At 46.0% G+C, this 20,506-nt stretch overlaps 1 protein-coding gene across 2 annotated transcripts in view; it reads left to right on the top strand.

Moving 5' to 3' along the window:
* LOC118095396 (alpha-2,8-sialyltransferase 8F-like) overlaps positions 1–19,618 on the top strand; it is a 29,432-nt gene extending 9,814 nt beyond the window's left edge. For both annotated transcript variants that reach the window (XM_035136624.2, XM_035136622.2), the window contains exons 2-9: positions 579–826; positions 4,094–4,284; positions 5,628–5,699; positions 6,817–6,969; positions 8,762–8,906; positions 11,041–11,153; positions 13,571–13,657; positions 15,524–19,618. In XM_035136624.2, coding sequence (XP_034992515.2) covers positions 4,184–4,284; positions 5,628–5,699; positions 6,817–6,969; positions 8,762–8,906; positions 11,041–11,153; positions 13,571–13,657; positions 15,524–15,986 — 1,134 coding nt within the window. In that variant the 5' untranslated portion in view covers positions 579–826; positions 4,094–4,183 and the 3' untranslated portion in view covers positions 15,987–19,618. The remainder of the gene's footprint in view (positions 1–578; positions 827–4,093; positions 4,285–5,627; positions 5,700–6,816; positions 6,970–8,761; positions 8,907–11,040; positions 11,154–13,570; positions 13,658–15,523) is intronic.
* Positions 19,619–20,506: the final 888 nt, after the last annotated feature.

Here is a 20,506-nt window from a genome sequence, read left to right as displayed (position 1 = left end):
AGGTGGTGGGCTCTCAACGGGTTGGATGAGGGATTCTTTAGCTGTGATTCCTGCATTGCATGGGGTTGGACTAGATGACCCTTTGGACCCATCCACCTCTATAGTTCCATGATTCTAAACAGTAAAATCTGCCTGTTTGTTTGTTTTTTAATGGCAAGAGGCTGAGTCTCCCCTAAATTATGAGGCGCTGGGCTACAACACACTCAGCCCACATGTAAATCTGACACTGTCTACTCCTTATACAGTACCAAGAAAAGTTGTGGTGACCATTGTGCGCACTCTGAAATGTGTGATATTTCCTGAGGGCGAATCCACAGTTATAGGATGGCTGAACAATAAAGGTGGGGCTGCTTATTGAAAGAGATTTCTTGAGCCCATTCAGACATGAGAAACTTTGGTTTAACTGAGCTAGTTAAGCAGATATTTATCTACCATCCTGTCTTCTGGTTTATATTATCCTTTTGTTTAATTTTCTTAACACATCAACACTGACGTAGCTTATCTTAGGTATGTATATGCTGAGTAGAATACAATACTGTTTTTATATTCTTTTTTTATTGCCTTTGCATTCTTTTCAGGGGTTTCTCATTTTCCTTGTTCCTCATCCTGATGCGTTTTGATGCCAACCTCTGCAGCAGCTGTTTGGGGCACACCTGACGAAACAGCAGACTCCAGATGAACCCGGGCGACGGACGGTTCGGGACTCGACTCTGACTTTCCGTAACATGTCCTTCAATGTACGGCTTCGGAAGCAGAACTTTGTGCTGACCGTCTGCGTGGTTTTCCTTGTTAGTCTCACTCTTTTGCTACTACAGAGGGCAACCAGGTGAGTTATCTTGGGTCTGTGGGAATTGGGCTGGGAACGGCATAGTTGTGAGTGCTTTTTTGAAATGTCAGACAGTTTCAGAGATAGCCAGACTGCCTGAGATGTCCACTGAGCAAGCACCCCCATATATATATATATATGTATATGTATAGAGTCCTTATGTAGGTTCCCTATCGGTAGGAGAACACAACAGAGGCCAAGCAGAGAATATTGAGAAGTAAAGCAGCTAGTAAGCCTTATCTTTATTAAGCTGTTGCAACAGGGTGCTCACCCCCCCCCCCCGCCCCCATGCAGAAGGAGCCTGGGCTTCAATTTCTCTTTCTATCTCTTTTCCTTCTGGTGCGGTGTTATGTAAATAGTATGCTTAGTGTTAAGGTTTAGACTTATTACACATTGTTGTAAGTTTATGTTAATAATAATAATAATAATAATAATAATAATAATAATAATAATTTATTATTTATACCCCGCCCATCTGGCTGGGTTCCCCCAGCTACTCTGGGCAGCTTCCAACAAAACATTAAAATACAGAAATCCATCAAACATTAAAAGCTTCCCTAAACAGGGCTGCCTTAAGATGCCTTCTAAAGGTCTGGTAATTATTGTTCTCTTTGACTTCTGGGGGGTGTGTGTGCGACGAATGACTCCCTCTCTATTACTAAAAAGCGACACAGGAATCCAGAGGTGAAGCCATATACACTCTTCTCGCCTCCTCCAAATAAACCCCTTTTATTCTTGTGGGTTTATAAGTAAAGAGACTCTCCTTCTGGCTCACGTGGCCGGGTATCGAAACCAAAACTCCAGGCTGTTTGATAGAATAACCTCCTGCTACCAGTAAAGGGTCTCACTCGCCTTGATTCCTCCTGTAAAAGCTTGCCCTTTCCACGCTGGCAACTTGTGGACACCCCAGGTTATCTTTCTAAACCTCCTCAGTGTTACTCTAAGACACCAACTTTCGCCTCTTTTCCTGAGGTAAGTTTTGTCCTCTAATGAGTTACCACTTCTGTGAGTCCCGATACCTTGCTGGAAAAATAATGACGATACTTCTTGGCACAAAAGAGAAGAATTTTATTAACCTTAGGACATAGTTGTTTCTTTAATGTTTCATGTGTTTATAAGCTACGTTTCGGTTGTAGATAATCTCTGTCAAACATTTAACATCGAGCCTTCCTGAACTTCATCTAGGTCCCCGCTATCCTAGCCTCTCAACTTTCTTCTTCACACCTACCCACTCCCACTCCCTCTCCTCAACTGACAAAACTGCTGCTCCCTCCTTTTAAACTGGGAACAGTCCCGCCCCCACCAGAATGCTATGTCAGTCAGGCTAGAGGTGGACTAACTCTTTTCCCACCAGGTAGGAATAAATATTTCAAAACCGTGCCAATATGTTACAGAGGGCATTCGGACCAGAGGCGTCCTTCCCATAAGGGCTAGTGGCTCGTTGCGCCAGGGCGCCGGCCTCTCAGGGGCGCCCCAGCATTGGCGGGGTGCAACGAGCCACTAAGCCCTATGGCTCCGCCGCCCCGTTCCCTCGCCTACCTGCCTGCCTGTGCCGGCCCCGAGTGGCCTGCTGGGGCGGGCAGAGAAGCGCCAGGTGGGCACACAGGCGGGCAAGCCGGGACGCTGGGCGAGGAGAGGCTGGAGCAGACGCCACCGAGGGGCCAGCGCAGCTGGCAAGCTCACGGCGCCACACAGGGAGGAGGTGCCTCTCTCTCAGTTTGCAGAGAAGGGCTGGAGAGGGGGACCGCTTCTCCCACTTGCAGGACCCTCCTTGACCAGCCACCCTGGGAAGCCCTGCATTGGGTGTGGGGCAGGCGAGGACCCCTCAGCCACAGCTGGCCCTGCAAGCAAGCTCCCCTCTCCGTTTTCCACCGAGATTCCGGTTGCGGGGGATGGAAGCATCGGCTTGGAAGAGACCCCCTCTCTCTGTCGTGCGCGCTGTGTCCAGTAATTTTCAAAGGGTTTTGCAGCTAAGAGCCTCCTTCCCCCGCGTGCAACCATATTGTGAGGGAGCTGCTCTAGAGCAACCCCATTGAACCCGTTGTGACTTGAGACTCAACAAGCATGGGATCTGGCTGCAAGTTTGAATTCAATGGAGGATACCTCCCAAGACAGTATGCGGAGGATTACACTGTTCTGTAACAGTGGCTGCGGGTTTCCAGCAGCGAGAGCACCACCAGCAGCGGGCTGTAGTGAGGCAACCCCAACGGCACCCTCTGCCCCAGGCTAAATTTTGGGAAAGGGAGGGGCGCTGGATGTGCTTAAGACGGCCCTGGGCGTTCCACAGGACGGGTGCCACTACCGAGAAGGCCCTCTGCCTGGTTCCCTGTAACTTGGCTTCTTGTAGCGAGGGAACCGCCAGAAGGCCCTCGGCACTGGACCTCAGTGTCCGGACAAAGCGATGGGGGTGGAGATGCTCCTTCAGGTCTGCTGCAACTGGATTTCTTATGGACAGTTCCAGTCCTGAATGTATTGGATTTGTGACCATTATGCTCATTTGCCTTCAGTAGCAGTAAAGCTCTGCTGAATGAAATACAATTGCTTCTGGTCTATTTTGGGGGAGAATCTTGTAACATGTTTAAGTTTTTACTCTGCTAACTAGCAACTAATGGAGACCAATTGAAAAATAAGAGACTTCCCTTCTTTTGGATACATATTGGACGCAATTACATTCAGTTGTTCTTCAGTAGAGCAACTTTGAAATACAACTTGACATGACAGAGTGATATCTGGCAGGGTAGCAAAAATTGTGGAAAGTAGATTTAAAATTTACAGATTGTTCTCTTTTGAAGGAAAACTGCATGAAAATGATGTATAGATGGTATATTACACCAGTAAAAATGGCAAAAATGTACAAAACTGGGTTAAATAAATGTTGGAAATGTAAAGAAAAAGAAGGGAGCTTTTATCATATGTGGTGGGAATTTAGAGAAGTCAAAAAAAATTGGGAGATGATATATAATGAACTGAAAAAAATGTTTAAAAGGACATTTATTAAAAAAAACAGAAGGATTCTTGTTAGGAATTTTAGGACAAGACCTGCAAGGAAAACAAAGAACTTATTCATGTATGCTACAAGAGTTTTGTTAGCACAAGGATGGAAGAATGGAAGAAGTCCCCAACAAAAGAACAATGGCAAGGAAAACCGATGAGCTATGCAGAACTGGCAAAATGAACATATAAATTATGTAAAAAGGACAATTCACTTTAGGGGTTCTCGTTTTTCTTGTTCCTCATCCTGATGTGTTTTGATGCCAACCTCTGCAGCAGCTGTTCGGGGCACACCTGGCGAAACAGCAGACTCCAGATGAACCCGGGCGACGGACGGTTCGGGTCTCAACTCTGACTTTCCATAACATGTCCTTCAATTTACGGCTTCGGAAGCAGAACGTAGCGCTGACCGTCTGCGTGGTTTTCCTTGTTAGTCTCACTCTTTCGATGCTACAGAGGGTAGCCAGGTGAGTTATCTGGGGTCTGTGGGAATTGGGCTGGGAACGGCATAGATGTGAGCGCTTTTTTGAAATGTCAAACAGTATCAGAGATAGCCAGACTGCCTGAGATGCCCACTGAGGCAAGCACCCCCATGTGTGTGTGTGTGTGTGTGTGTGCGCGCGCGTGCGTGTGTGCCTGATCTTTATTAAGCTGTTGCAACAGGGTGCTCACCCCACCCCCCACTCCTATGCAGGAGGGAGAAGGAACCCAGAACATTGGTATGCAAGCGCTTATATAGACTTTTGAAATTGCCACCCTGTAGCTCAAGGCCGCCCTGCAATACATCATACGTACATTACCGAAGGGGAGGGCTACAGCAGAAAACCTGTCTGCCAGGATACCTAATAATGGTCACTGACTGCTTTTACCTGGGCATCCTGGCTATTCTTATGCACAGACAGGCGGAGTCCCCGGACCCCAGGCAACCCCCGGGTGAAATAATGACTCAAGACAACGTGTTATGGGATTAAAATTGGCCACAACTTTATTAAGAGTCACATGTAGGGAGACCTCGGCTCAGGCATTGGGCGTTTACCCTTCCCAGTCCCCAGCCGGGGATCTGGGGGACTTCAGGGTTATCCAGAATGTATGGGGGTTGGGCTGGCTCTGGAGAACATATGTTCAAGCAGAGAGAGTGCCCCTGTTCGGCGCCGCTGGAGGGGGAGAGCAATGACAACCACTCAGTGTATGGCCAATGCCTCCCCCCCCCCAAGACCCCTTTAACGGGGTAACCCTGATCTTGACGCCACAAAGGGGGTGAGGTCTACAGCAGAAAACCTGTCTGCCAGGATACCTGATAATGGTCACTGATTGCTTTTACCTGGGCATCCTGGCCATTCTTTTGTGGTGGTAAATACTTGGTTCCTGAATCTCTTATGCATATTGATAGTGTGCTCAGTTTAACAGATACTTACCAGACTGCATTTACAGGGAGGTGTAAGCTCCTACAGTCCAAAGACAATTTGAAAGCTTTTCCCATTTCCTACCTCCTTGCAGAGAAATATTTGAGGTCAATTTGGGAGAGTCAAAATGGCTTCAGGATTGTTCTCCTGTACTTATTGAGACATGTGGTTTATATACTTATGTAGGTGTTTGCCTTGTACATTTATGAACATTTATATTATATCTTAGACCTTATAATTCTCATAACAAGAGGAAAACCTGTAGACCACATGGAGCTCCGAGAGCCTTCTTTAAAAACTTGAGTTGTTTTAACAAGGGGAAGTGCAAATGGGCTTCAGCAGAGTCTGTTGCAACGATGAGCTCTGAAATTAATCCCAGCGCCGTGTGTGGTTCTTTCCCCCTGCAGAGAGAAGACTATGTTAAGACAAAAGTGCCGGGAATTGAATCGGTTATTTGAAGTAAGGGAATTCTCCCAGAGGTGAGTCTTTCTGGTTAGCCTGGCAAATCTTTAGTTGTGTCTGGCGCGTCAACTTGAGGTGCGCCAACTCGAGGGGGTCAAAGGTGCCAGTTTGCATTTCTTAGTACAGAAAGTATTGATCAGATGTGTGGATATTCTGCTTAATTCAAGAGGGCTCTGGAAGCTTATCTATATGAAAGAAACAAGCAGAAGGTTCATGATGTTTGGGAAATTCCTTCAGAGAAGCTGGCTTAAACTGGTTCTCTTATCTCTTCTGTCACGGTCATGCTGACTATAATAGTAAGGCCAAAAGGAGCCTGGGCTTCACTTTCTCTTTCTATCTCTTTTCCTTCTGGTGTGGTATTCTGTACATAGTATGCTTAGTGCAGGCATCCCCAAACTGCGGCCCTCCAGATGTTTTGGCCTACAACTCCCATGATCCCTAGCTAAAAGGACCAGTGGTCAGGGATGATGGGAATTGTAGTCCAAAACATCTGGAAGGCTGAAGTTTGGGGATGCCTGGCTTAGTGTTAACGTTTAGACATACTGGTATTACACATTGTTGTAAGTTTAAGTTAAATCTGTTGCAACTGGATTTCTTATGGACAGTTCCAGTCCTGAATGTATTGCATTTGTGACCATTATGCTCACTTGCCTTCAGTAGCAGCAAAGCTCTGCTGGATGAAATACAATTGCTTCTGGTCTATTTTGGGGGAGAATCCTGCGATGTGTTTAAGTTTTTACTCTGCTAACTACCGTGTACGTCAGAGTTCTGCTCTGGATCATTTTGAGTAGAATTCCACGACAAAAGGCACCTGGCCCGTCTCTATATTTGCTTGAGACATCACGTGAGCCCAACACACTCTGGGCCTACACAATCTTGGGGGCGACCTGGCACCTCTACATTGTGCGATCTGTTATTGCCAAATTTCTTTACTTCCCTGAAGAAGCATCATCCCTCCATGACTTCCAGCCCCCCGGACCTCTTGTGGAGGAGGCAATCAAAGAAGAAGGGCCTCAGAAGATGATCTCTGGGTCCGGTTAGGAACCGTTAGGTTCATATGGAAAGAGGGATGAACTCTGAAAGTAGTCATTAGTAATCTCTCTCTCTCTCTCTCTCTCTCTCTCTCTCTGGCAGTGCTCAATTCAGCATGACAGCCAGCGATGAGGAGAGGATTCGTGTTGTCAAAACGTGGAAACTTCCTCAAAAAGATAAGGGCATTCTGGAGCATGTGCTACTCACTCAGGAGTGCCCTTGGAAACCCAATCCTGCAGCAATGGCCCAATACAGGTAAAGCCATTCACTCACCTGTTCAGAGAGACACCTGGAAAGACAGACAGCAATGGTTGTATATGCTGTTGTTAGACTCCTCCAGCCAGAAGCCTGGCTGCTGCATTCTGCATTAGCAGCAGCTCCCAGACCAACCCCACATAGCCCCACATGGAGCATGTTACAGTAATCCAGTCTCATAGGTTACCAGTGATCTAGAGAGAGGTTTGGGAGAGAGATCCTTACTCTCTCGTAGCAGAATTAGGCACAATGGTGATTGCTCCAAGCACATTCAAACTTGGTTAGATTTTGCACCTGCCCCCCCCTTACACCTTTAAACAAACATTCTGCATGAAAATACTTAGGCTAGAATAAATCACATAGTTTAATCAAAGCATTTCTAGAAGCTACATTAAACAAGTCTGTTGGCGGTAAAACAAAGATGAAAAAGGTTCTGAAAGACTTTAAAAGAAAACCACTTTGTTTCCACACAAAAAGTATCGGGCAATCTTTAGGTTAGAAGATGCAGGCTGTAAAATCTCCCTTTCGGGGAGATTCAGTTCACTGGGGTTGTTGTTGTCTTTTGCTGTTGGGGGCCTTAGCCACACGGCTCCTTCTTTGCTTATTCTATAAAGCATGAAGAGAAAAGGCAAGAATGGGAGGGAAGAAACAAAGGGCTGCAGGGAGCCTGCTAAGCTCTACCCCCACTGGCTACCTGACCTCAGGTAAACTCCATGCACGGAAGTGTGAGGCAGTAACTGTATTACAACAAGTGCCTAGACTACTGTAGACAAGCTATCTCTCTGTCCAAGAATGGACAAAGCTGGTAACAACAACAACAAATATTTTATTATTTATACCCCACCCATCTGGCTGGGTTTCCCCAGCCACTCTGGGCGGATCACAACAACAACAACAACAACAACATAATGCAATAAAACATCAAACATTAAAAACTTCCCTAAACAGGGCTGCCTTCAGATGTCTTCTAAAAGTCAGATAGCTGCTTATTTCCTTGACATCTGTTGGAAGGGAGTTCCTATAGGGCAGGTGCCACTACCAAGAAGCCCTCTGCCTGATTCCCTATAACTTCACTTCTCGCAGTAAGGGAAACGCCAGAAGGCTCTTGGAGCTGGACCTCAGTGTCCGGGCAGAATGATGGGTGGAGACGCTCCTTCAGGGATACTGGGCTGAGGCCGTTTAGGGCTTTAAAGGTCAGCACCAACACTTTGAATTGTGCTTGGAAACGTACTGGGAGCCAATGTAGGTTTTTCAAGACTGGTGTTATGTGGTCTTGGCAGCCACTCCCAGTCACCAGTCTAGCCACCGCATTCTGGATTAGTTGTAGTTTCCGGTCACCACGTAGAGCGCGTTGCAGTAGTCCAAGCGGGAGATAACCAGATCATGCACCACTCTGGCAAGACAGTCCGCGGGCAGGTAGGGTCTCAGCCTGCATACCAGATGGAGATGGTAGTCAGCTGCCTTGGACACAAAATTGACCTGCGCCTCCATGGGCAGCTGGTAAAAGTGTCACACCTAGTCGCTGAGGTCACTTAACATAAAACCATCAGAAGAGATCAGGCCAAAGACTCATCTAATCCAGGTTCCTGTTCTCAGAGTGGCCAACCCAATGCCTGTAGGGGGTCTGCAAGCAGGATCTGAGTGGAACAGCACCCTCATCCTATTGTGATTCTCGGTAACTAGTGTTCAGAGGTGCCCCCCCCCCGCAACCCCCTGCCCCAAAGGGCTTAGGGGGAGCATAAGTTATTTCCTTCACAGCGTCACCCTAATCCACCTCTCCTCCCATTTGCAGGGCAGAACTGGGCCAACGTTGCAATGCTTCCTTCTCAATAGTCTTAACCAAGGAAAACACGCCGCTGGGATCCAGCATCACCTTTGACGGAATGAAAGGAATGGCGTTTCCGGCGAGCGCTGAGCTGGTGGACTTGCTGCCGGAGGTGGGGGAGGGGTATTTGGGGTGGGGGTGGGCAGAGGAACCTTTGGCTCACAGGTCTCCCCTGGCCTGCCTGGCCTCCCCTTTGTGGTCCACACCATCCTGCCCTATACCTGATGCCACCTATGAGCCCTGTTTTTGTGGGATCATTTCTGGGGATGTGCAAAGGATTCTTGCAGTGATGCACTCAACCACCTGCTCATTAGACCCCAGCCAGATCGGCGGGGTATAATAATAATTATCCTATATAATAAAGTGGAAGTGTCTCTGCGTCCAGTCCCTGTGTCCCTGGGTTTGCACTACTGCGCATGTGCCCCACGGACACAGGGATTGGACGCAGAGACTGGACGTACACGCGCGCACACTCTCCCAACCCCCCTGAACGGTGTTGAGAGGACATAATGGAAGGCACCATTGGGAAAAAAGGAAAGAAAGGTGGAGTTATGAGAAGGGGGTAGTGTCCGAAGAGGAAAGGAGACAAAATTGTGAGGGAAATTGGCGACGGTTTGGGTGGGGGGAGAGTCCGACCGTGAGGGCAAGGGGAAGTTGCCCCATGTCGGACCTCCTGCCTGCCTCCTTCCCTCCCTCGCCCTCTTGCCCTTCAAGCTCTGGCCGCCACTCCCTGCTCGACTGGAGGGAAGCGCAGCCGCAATTTCCCTCTCTCACGGCTGCTTCTTTTCCCCTTAGCTTACGCAGGCAGCGCATCCCGGAGAAGCCCCGCTCGCTTCTCTCTCTCGCGCGCGCGCACACGCAAAAACCGCCCGCCGCCACAGCAAACCACCCAGGGGGAGCCTGGGGCCCTCGATGCACATCCCTGCCGGTGGAGGCCTGCGTGGTCTCAGGGCTTCCCCTCCATTCCTGCCCGGCTAGCACCCGTTTACTTAACAGGCTGAATGACACTAGTAATAATAATAATTTATTATTTATACCCCGCCCATCTGGCCGGGTTCCCCCAGCCACTCTGGGCGGCTTCCAACAAAACATTAAAATACAGAAACCCATCAAACATTAAAAGCTTCCCTAAGCAGGGCTGCCTTAAGATGCCTTCTAAAGGTCTGGTAATTGTTGTTGTCTTTGACCTCTGGTGGGAGGGCATTCCACAGGGCGGGTGCCACTACCGAGAAGGCCCTCTGCCTGGTTCCTTGTAACTTGGCTTCTCGTAGCGAGGGAACCGCCAGAAGGCCGTCGGCGCTGGACCTCAGTATAAATAAAATACAATCATCATCACCCCATCATCCTTATTAAAGCTTATTAGCTTATTGGAGCTAGCCAGGGCGGGGTGACTAAAGGGGTCAAAGGCATGGTCAACATATCCTTGCATGAGGGAATGGCACCTGTCACCCAGCCAGATGTGTTGTGTACAAATAATAAAACTGTTGTTGTTGTTGAGGCCATGGTGAATCTGTTCCTCAAAAAGCCCACCCTAGACCCAATGGAGGGTAACACCCATAAACCAGTTGCCAATATCCCTTTCTTGGCAACGGTGGTTGTGGAGCTGGCATCTTGGGAAGATGCACTACAACAAATTTGTCCAACTTTTGGAGACCCAAAACTGGGGTGTGCGTCTTCCGGGAGTGAGTTACGTGACCTGTGCCTCACTCTCACCCTGAAAAAGTCCTTTTTTGATGGGGGGGGGCGCGCGTTTGCACCCAAAATGGCTGCTGCGATCTTGCGTGGAAAAATGGGCTGTCCGTTTCCCCCCCTGGGGGCGCTTGGCAGGTATGCTACAATCTGGGTTTGGCTTGGCTTTGGAATGGAGCCTTTAGCATCATCAAGTCCTGTGGAACTCTCTGCCACGAGAGATTCACCAAGTGAATTATGTGTCAACTTTTAAATGCCTGCTGGAAACTTTTCTGTTCTGCCAGGCCTTTGTAGGCAATTCAGAGTACATCCACCCATAATGGTTTATGGAGGTTTGCTTTTAGTTTTAACTTTTTATAACATTAGTGCTTGGCTTTATGCTTTTATATTGTAAAACGCTGTGATATATTTTTATGACACAGCATGATATCAAAAATTTTATACAGTACATGAAAATAATTCCCCACTCCTGAGTTAAAGGGTAACAGAATCCTGGTGATCTAAGCCAGTATGTTTTTTATTAAGATTATTTCTCTCCTGCACTCCCAAAAATCTAGAGGTCACCCTTCTCAGACTCCCGGTATAGGCACTGTGCTGTAGTGGGCAATGGCGGAATTCTACGAAACAGCAGCTGTGGTCAGGAGATAGACCGGGCAGATCTAGTAATCAGGTAACGTATTTCTTCCTTTTCGAGGGAAACAGGTGGGAATCACAGATAATACAGGGTCCTTTTACAGTGTTCACTCCCCGGTGGACTTGGTTTTTTTGTTTTGTTTTACTCAGAAGTAAGTAACATTTAACTGGCAGTTTCCCCATTATTTTAAAAGAGCATTTGGGCCGAGTGGTAAAATTCATGCTTTGCATATGGAATGTCCCAGGTTCAGCCCCTGCTTTTTTCAGTTTTAAAGGCAATGGGAAAGATCCACCCATGCCTGAGATTGTGGAAAGCTGCTGCCAGTCAGAGTAGACAATATTGAGCTAGATAGACAGGTGGTTGGCCCTTGTTTAATGGGGCTCCCTATGTTTCTAATATAGGAAGCACCCTAATGCCGAGCCCATGTATGTAGCCAGTGTCATCAACATTGACCAGCAGCGCACCTCCAAGGTCTTGGGCAGAATTCTGCTCCTTGTATCTTCTTGTTCCTGTTAACTTGTAAGTGAGGTTCAGGGCCATCTTAACCATATCTGGCGCTCTGGTGCCAAGATCCCTCCGGCGCACCCCGTGAGTGAGGCGGGCAGGAGGGGCGCACAGGGAGCTGAGAGGCGCGGAGGAGGCAGCCCCAGGCTCGCGCTCCCTGCGCGCCTCCGGAGAGCGGCCTGAAGCCGCTCAAAAACTGAGAGGCGCAGAGGAGGCGGCCCCAGGCTCCTGCTCGCTGCGCGAAGCTCTGGAGGCGTGCGGGGAGCACGAGCCTGGGGCCGCCGCGCTGCACCTCTCAGCTGTTCAGGTGGCCCGAGGCCAGCGCTCCCCGCGCGCCTCTGGAGAGTGGCCTGAAGCCGCTCAACAGCTGAGACAGAGGCGCGGCAGAGGCGGCCCCAGGCTCACGCTCCCCGCGCGCCTCTGGAGAGCTGCCTGAAGCTGCTCAACAGCAGAGGCACGCGGAGGCAGGCACCAGAATTCGGCGCCCCTTCCACGCCCCTGATGGCCAGGCGCCCTGGCGCCTTGCACCACCCAGCCCAAGCCTAGGGACGGCCCTGGTGATGTTACAGGGGACCAGACAGAGGGCCTTCTCAGTAGTGGCACCCACCCTGTGGAACGGTCTTCCAATAGATGTCAAGGAAATAAGCAGCTATCCTACTTTTAAAAGACATCTGAAGACAGCCCTGTTTAGGGAATTTTTTGATATTTAATGCTGTATTGATTGGGAGCCGCCCAGAGTGGCAGTGGAGACTCAGCCAGATGGGCGGGGTACAAATAATAAATGATTATGATTATGATTACTTCCGGTCTTTGCATTCCAAAATTCACCCATCATTAGTTAGTCGTGTCTCTTGCAGGAGCTGAACCTTTCATTATTGGCTTCTTCTTTCCCGCCAGAGCAATTGCTCATTTAAATACACTTAAAAAGGAGACAACAAAGGAGCAATTCGCTGCAAAGAGTTAAGCAGAGAGAGAGAGAGAGAGAGAGAGAGAGAGAGAGAAACGGAGCTCAGAGAACAGAACCGCCAGTTTAGCAGCTGATTTAGGAATGCTGCAGTCAGTGAACAGGAAGCAACTAAATACAAAGGTAGAAGCTCCATTAAAAGGGGGAAGCTATTAAAGAAATGGTAGATTGGGAAAGCATAAATACTACTGGGTGAGTTCACACTGGATGGCCTGACACTGTTGTTGGGTTTTAAGAAAAGGAGGAAAAAGATATCTAATGAAATGAAAAGGAAATTTAAAATAACGTTCGTAAAGAAAACCAAAAGCTTTTCTCTTGGGAATTATAGGGACAGAACAACCTAAATTGTATAGAAATTTATTCAGGTATGTGACTACAGCGGCAAGAATGTTACTTGCCCAAAAATGGAAAGAAGAAACCCCAGCAAAGGAAGAATGGATACAAAAACTTATGGAATATGCAGAAATGGCGAAACTTACTGGAAGAATAAGAAATCAAGATAGCAAACTTTTTTATATAAAAGAATGGAAATGGTTTATTCAATATTTACAGATGAATTGTAAACAGATAAAAACATTGGCAGGGTCATTGTAATAACCTGCAGTTTCATAAGAGTATGTATATTTAAAGAAGATGACTAAATGAACAAATTGAGTTAATTTGGATATGCAGAAGATATTTAAAAAAATATTTCAGGAACTACAGAAAGCGGGGGAAGGAAGTCAAGTTTTGAAATGTCAAAATGACTGTAAAATTAGTGAAATGTATAAATTTGAAAAGTATAAATAAAAATTAAAAAAGGGAAAAAAGAAACCTTCACAAATCAAGCCTGGAAAAAAGATGCAGAGATAGCATGAAGAGCTCTGGAATGTGATGTGTTGGCCGTTTCGTTGCCTGGATTCTCCATGATGCCTGTCTGAATGAAAGTTCCCCAACAGTTACACAAGAGCTGATTCTGTTTTTCCACTTTCTCCCTCCGATCCAGGTTCAACCTGCCTCCCATGAATTTCTCTGAAGACGTGGGAACCAAGTCAGACCTGGTGACTTTAAACCCCAGCATCCTTCATGAAAAGTAAGGAAAAGATCCGAGAATGTGCTGGCTGTGTCATAATTTAAGCCATGGGTAGGCAAACTAAGGCCCGGGGGCCAGATTCAGCCCAATCGCCTTCTCAATCCGGCCCGCAGACGGTCTGGGAATCAGCATGTTTTTACATGAGTAGAATGTGTCCTTTTATTTAAAATGCATCTCTGGGTTATTTGTGGGGCCTGCCTGGTGTTTTTACACGAGTAGAATGTGTGCTTTTACTTAAAATGCATCTCTGGGTTATTTGTGGGGCATAGGATAGGAATTCATTCATTCTCCCCCCCCCCCACGCTAAAATATAGTCCGGCCCCCCACAAGGTCTGAGGGACAGTGGACCAGCCCCCTGCTGAAAAAGTTTGCTGACCCTTGATAAGTGGTTGTAGGAAGCAGTAAGGATGCTCTACCCAGCGGCCTGTGCCTCCTGCTCTGCATACAGCAGGTCCCGGGTTCAATCCCTGGCGTCTCCAAGTAGGGCTGGCAGGGGCTCCTCCCTAAAAACCTGGGGAGCACCTGCCAGTCAGTGCAGGCACTACTAAGCTAGAGAGGCCAATGGTTTGACTCGGTCCTCCTGTGTATTTAAGATTCATCGTTAAATGCGTAATTTATCTCCATGTAGGCGTACAAAAACATGTTTTATCTTAGTGTAAACATTTCAAATACTTCATAAAACCCAAAGGATAATTATGGCCATGCCCACACACCACACATGAAAAACACACCGCTCCCCGCAAAGAATCCTGGGAGCTGTAGTTTGCTAAGGGTGCTAGGAATTGTAGAATGGATACAGGAACTTATGGAATATGCAGAAATGGTGAAACTTACTGGAAGAATAAGAAATCAAGATAACAAATCTTTTACAAAAGAATGGAAATGGCTTATTGCGTATTTACAGATAAACTATAAACAGATAAAAACATTGGCAGGATCATTGTAATAACCTGCAGTTTGATAAGAGTATATATTTAAAGAAGACCAATAAATGAACAAATTGAGTTAATTTGGATATACAGAAGATATTAAAAATAAATTCAAGGAACCATAGAAAGAGGGGGAAGGAAGTCAAGTTTTGAAATGGCAAAATGATTGTAAAATTAGTGAAATGTATATACTTGAAAAGTATGAATGAATGAATGAATGAATGGTGCTGGGAATTGTGCTGTGTGAGAGGCTGTATGCTTTGAATGTGCCTTAGGGCAGATCCACCCCATACAGGTGAAACTCGGAAAATTAGAATATCGTTGAAAAGTGCATTGATTTCAGTAATGCAACTTATTATTTTTCTTTTAATTTTTACAAATGCTTTCTTTTGGAAATTCCACAGTAATAAAACAAATAGTTACAATAATACAAAAATAAACACCGCTATTACATTTCATTAATTACATTCCATTTATAATTGACCCGCCTAACGGCAAATAATTACAATTACAACAAATAAAGGCTTGGCATATCTTGCTTTGCATGTCATGCATCTATCTCATATATTGGTTTCACCTTTTAAGATGCATTACTGAAATAAATGCACTTTTCGACAATATTCTAATTTTCCGAGTTTCACCTGTATGTTTAAAGCACATCAAGTGCACATTTAAAGCCCATGACTTCCCCCAAAGAACTCTGGGAATTGTACTATCCCTCTCGCACAGCTACAGTTCACAGTACCCATCACAAACTACCGTTCCCAGGATTCTTTAAATGTTTGGTGCGGCTGCCCCCACAGCTCCAATCCGTGTTGCATTTCGGGAGGTGCTGATGAGATCAGCTGGCTTAGAAACTGCAGATAGGATGAAATTGCTCCTCCACACTTAGAAGAGCGTGGCTTGATCGTTTTGTTCCTTCCCCCTTCTCCTGCAGATTCAAAAGACTGTCGGACCGCCGGAAGCCTTTTGCCGATTCCCTGCGCCTTTATGGGGACGCTTTCTTCCTCATTCCTGCCTTCTCCTTCCTGGGAAACACTGATGTCAGCTACCGTGCTCTGTACACCATGGAAGACTTTGGTTTCGCTCAGCGAGCTCTCTTCCTGAACCCCCATTACCTGTCCCCCCTGGGTAGGTACTGGAAGTTGAGGGGCTTAGGGCCCAAACGCCTCTCCTCCGGCTTCATGTTCACCAGTATGGCTCTGGAGTTGTGTGAGAGCATCACTCTTTACGGATTCTGGCCTTTCCAACACGACCTGGAGAACCAGCCCATTCTTCACCATTACTACGACAACAGGCTGCCCAAGCAGGGGGTTCACGAGATGCCAAGAGAGTTTTCCCAATATCTACACATGTACGCCCAGGGGGTGCTGCGCTTACGGCTTGGCAAGTGTCCTTGAGAGGGGAGCTTCCATCTGAATGGGCAAGGGGGTGACCGGGTGTCTCCTGAGCCGCGGAAGAACAGGCAGCACAAATTATGGCACCAGGTTGCAATGCTCAGCGAAGCTGGAAGGCAGTAGTGCAGACAGCCCAAAGGAGCGTTTTGTTGACGCAATCGAAGGCCGCTCATTCAAATCAGAAGACCTTTCCCACCCCCCTGGATGTGTTAAGGAACACGAGTTATGTTAAAACCTTTCGATAATACATTATTTACAATCAGTTTTGCCTTCTGTTCTGAATAGATTACACCAGGCATGTCCAACAGGTAGATCGTGATCTACCAGTAGATCACTGGATGTCTGTGGTAGATCATGGGTAGATCACTGGCTCCCCCAAAGAAGCTTAACAACTTTCAACTTTTACCTGAACCCCCCCAAAACGGGGCTCTCCTCCTCCCTAATAAGCTCAACCTGAACCCCAAAAATGGGGGTAGATCACTGCCAGTTTTTAACTCTGTGAGTAGATCGCAGTCTCTTGGGAGTTGGCCACTCCTGGATTACACCAATACCTCTTAAGAGTCTCTCTCCTATTCCCATTATGTCTAAAATCTTTTCCATAAATTTCCATGATATGTTGTTGAAGGCTTTTTCAGCGTCCACAAATATCAACGCCGCTTTCTTATCTATTCTGGTCTCTAGATATTCAATTATGTCAACCACAGTTTCTCTACATTATCCCTCATCTGCCGACCAGGTAAAAATCCAGCTTGGTCTTTATGGATTGTCTCATTTAACGCCATTTTCAATCTACTTGCCATAATATCCACGAAAAGTTTATACCGTAATCAACTAGCTGGCCCGGCCATGCATTGCTGTGGCTCATCCCTGTGACTCCCCCAACTCTGTCCCGACCCATGACCTATTCTGTCCTCTCCCCCCCACCCCCCCTGGTTCATCCCTGTGACTGGCCACACCCTGTCCCATCCCATGACCTATCCCGCCCCCTCCTCCCCACACCCCGGCTCATTCCTGTGATTGGCCCCACTCTGTCCCGACCCATGAGCTATCCCACCCCCTCAGCCCAGTCTGTAAAGGTGAACTGAGAGGCTGTGGAGAGGGAGGCTTTCCTAGCTGCAGTACCAGTGTAGCCGTTGCTAGAGGGCGCTGTTTTGCAACCTCTCTTGTGCTCCCAGCATGTCCGTTTTGTGTTTGGGAGCAGTGAGTTTTACCTGCTTTACCTGCCATAGGTGTGTCTTCTGGCCACACAAAGTGCATACAAACACTCACATATTGGCATGTGACGTTGTGTCCAAATTTGAACGCAATCAGTCAAGCTGTTTCAGAGAAAAGTGGAGACTAACCCACATGCCCAGTTTACATTTTTATATATACAGTATAGATGTTTAAGAGTGAAATCGGTCGGTAATTCTTTACATTCAAGAAATCCTGTATCTTGTTTACCAGTAGGTATTAAGGTGATATATGCGTATTTCCATGAATTTGGTATCTGTCCTTTTACAAAAATATCATTCATAACCTTTACTAACACTGGTGACAATTGGTCTGCTAATTCCTTATAATATTTTGCAGATAGACCATCTGGTCCTGGGGCTTTTTCTAATTTTAATCTTTTTATCGCCAATTGTAATTCATTTGATGTTATTGGAGCATTTAAATGATTGCTTTGTTCTTTTGAAATTCTCTTTGGGTATGATTCCTTAAATATCTGTCCATTTCATTTTCATCTTCCTTTCCTTTTTGATATACTCTGTTTCTCCGAAAATAAGACATAGCCATAAAATAAGCCATATCAGGATTTTTAAGCATTCAAGGAATATAAGCCATACCCCCAAAATAAGACATAGTGATAGGCACAGTAGCAATGCGGCAGGAGGAGGAGGAGGAAAAAATAAGACATCCCCTGAAAATAAGCCATAGTGTTGTTGTTTTTTAGGAAAAATAAAATATAAGACGGTGTCTTATTTTTGGAGAAACACGGTAATTTATATCAAAATTATAATGACGTTTGCGCAAGCGGCATTTCCAGTGCACTTCTGGTGCACAAGCGATTTTCAGCGCTTTTTTCTGACCCGGAAGTGCACTGCCGCACCAGTAAGAACGGCAGCGGGCGGTGGGGGTCGTCGTGGTCATCGCGGGCCAGATAAAAGAGGCCTTCGGGCCGTATCTGGCCCGTGGGCCTTAGTTTGGGGACCCCTGGTCTAAATTATATTGCATTTTCATTTCCACACAGTTTATACAAACAACTGTATCGCCAAAGCCATATTATATCAACAGATGTCAAAAATTCCAAACTTTCCTTTCTCGCTTGTTATAGATATTATAAACGGTTCTTCTAGGGGGGTTTTGTTAGGTACAGGTAAAACTCGGAAAATTAGAATATTGTCGAAAAGTGATTTATTTCAGTAATGCAACTTAAAAGGTGAAACCGATATAGGAGATAGATGCATGACATGCAAAGCAAGATATGCCAAGCCTTTATTTGTTGTAATTGTAATTATTTGTCGTTAGGCGGGTCAATTATAAATGGAATGTAATTAATGAAATGTAATAGCGGTGTTTATTTTTGTATTATTGTAACTATTTGTTTTATTACTGTGGAATTTCCAAAAGAAAGCATTTGTAAAAATTAAAAGAAAAATAATAAATAATAAGTTGCATTACTGAAATCAATACACTTTTCCACGATATTCTAATATTCCGAGTTTCATCTGTAGATAAACACACTGAGGGGGTACAATCTTATTCTGCTTCTTAACGTTTCACTGAATATAAATTCAAAAGGGCTAGTTCTCATGTAGAAACTTGTCTTGTAATTGTGATTCTGCCTCACCTCCCAACCCATGCCTGACTTTCATGCTTGCCCCACCCTCGGACAGGAGAAAGAAAGGTGGTTCCTTGCCACTCCCTGACGTCCCATAAATAATTTCTCCTGCTCTGCCCCTGCTTCCAATTACAAGGTCTAGAACGCAGGAACAAAGCCTGATCACAAACAACATTTTTTTCCATTAGCAGATTTCATTATTTGCTTAGTGTTTTATGTAATCTTCCATCAGATCAGGTCAGGTCAGGGTCAGATTTCCAAGCTGTTTTCAACCAAGAGAGACTTCCCTTTGCCAAAACCTTTCATCAAAGGCAGGTGTGGGGACACCTTTGGCTCGACAGGTGCTGCCGAACTACAACTCCCATCAGCCCCAGCAAGCATGGCCAATGGCCTGGGATGAGGGGAGTTGTGGCTCAGGAACATCTAGCGGGCCATAGGTTTCTCACACACCCAATCAGAGGTCCTCCTTAGTGGAGGTGGGGAAATTGGGCACTGCCCCATCAACCTCAGTCTGTCCTCACCTCGCCCTGTCCTCTATCCTAACACTGAGGTCCAGCTCCGAGGGCCTTCTGGCGGTTCCCTCACTGTGAGAAGTGAGGTTACAAGGAACTAGGCAGAGGGCCTTCTCGGTAGTGGCACCTGCTCTGTGGAACGCCCTCCCATCAGATGTCAAAGAAATAAACAACTATCTGACTTTTAGAAGACATCTGAAGGCAGCGCTGTACAGGGAAGTTTTTAATGTTTGATGTTTTATTGTGTTTTTCATGCTCTGTTGGAAGCAGCTCAGAGTGGCTGGGGAAACCCAGACAGATTGGCAGGGTATAAATAAATAAATAAATTATTATTATTATTATTATTATTATTATTATTATTAGCCCCCCCACCCCGGCTTTTCACAACATTGAGATCAGGGAAGGCGGACTTGGGCCAATTTATATCTATTATGCATTTGCTATGTTTATTTATCTATTTCGTTCCATTTATGAATTACAATAATAACCACTTTCTTTTTTAATAAGATGTTTTAATCGAGATTTTCCCATAATTCAGTAAAATTGCATCTACAAAAGTACAAAACAAAGGAGAAAAGAAAGGGACAAGAAAAATAAAGTGAGGGGAAATAAAAATAAAAGAAAGAAAGCAAAGAAAAAACAAACAAACATTAGCAAACAATACAAAAGAGGAACTTCTGATTTCCTACTTGCTGTTTACATAAAATAAGAAAATGTGATTATCTTAAACTTTCGGTCCACTTTGAGGGTCTGCTATCTTCTGCCAATCTTAACACCTGAGTGGGTCCGTCGGGAAGGAGAAGGTCGTAAATGTATTTACAGAACATGCTTCATGCTTGATGTCCACAATCCATTCAACTAGTTTATCCGCCGTGTTACCTGATACTGGGTGGAAAAGCAACAACAAAGGGCCCCTGAAATTGGGCAGTGCTCAATTTCCCATTTCTTTTAATGCTGCTGTTCTGTATCAGTGGCATAGCAAACACAGCTGCTCCTAGTGTATAAATGCAACTCAGCAGAGAGGCTGTTCCCTGGAAAACCATCCAGCTACCGAGTGGAAGGTACCGTATACGGCATGCGTCTCGGGGTGGGGTGCCATGAGCTTTTGTACCTCTTTAAAGGTCTTGGGACGCAGGGCCATGACACAAAACTGCAGGTGCTAATTTTAATTTGCATGTAATGTGCTA

This window comes from Zootoca vivipara, chromosome 13, assembly GCF_963506605.1.
Source record: "Zootoca vivipara chromosome 13, rZooViv1.1, whole genome shotgun sequence".
In the NCBI taxonomy this organism is placed as follows: domain Eukaryota; kingdom Metazoa; phylum Chordata; class Lepidosauria; order Squamata; family Lacertidae; genus Zootoca; species Zootoca vivipara.
This window is presented reverse-complemented; position numbering and strand designations above follow the sequence as displayed.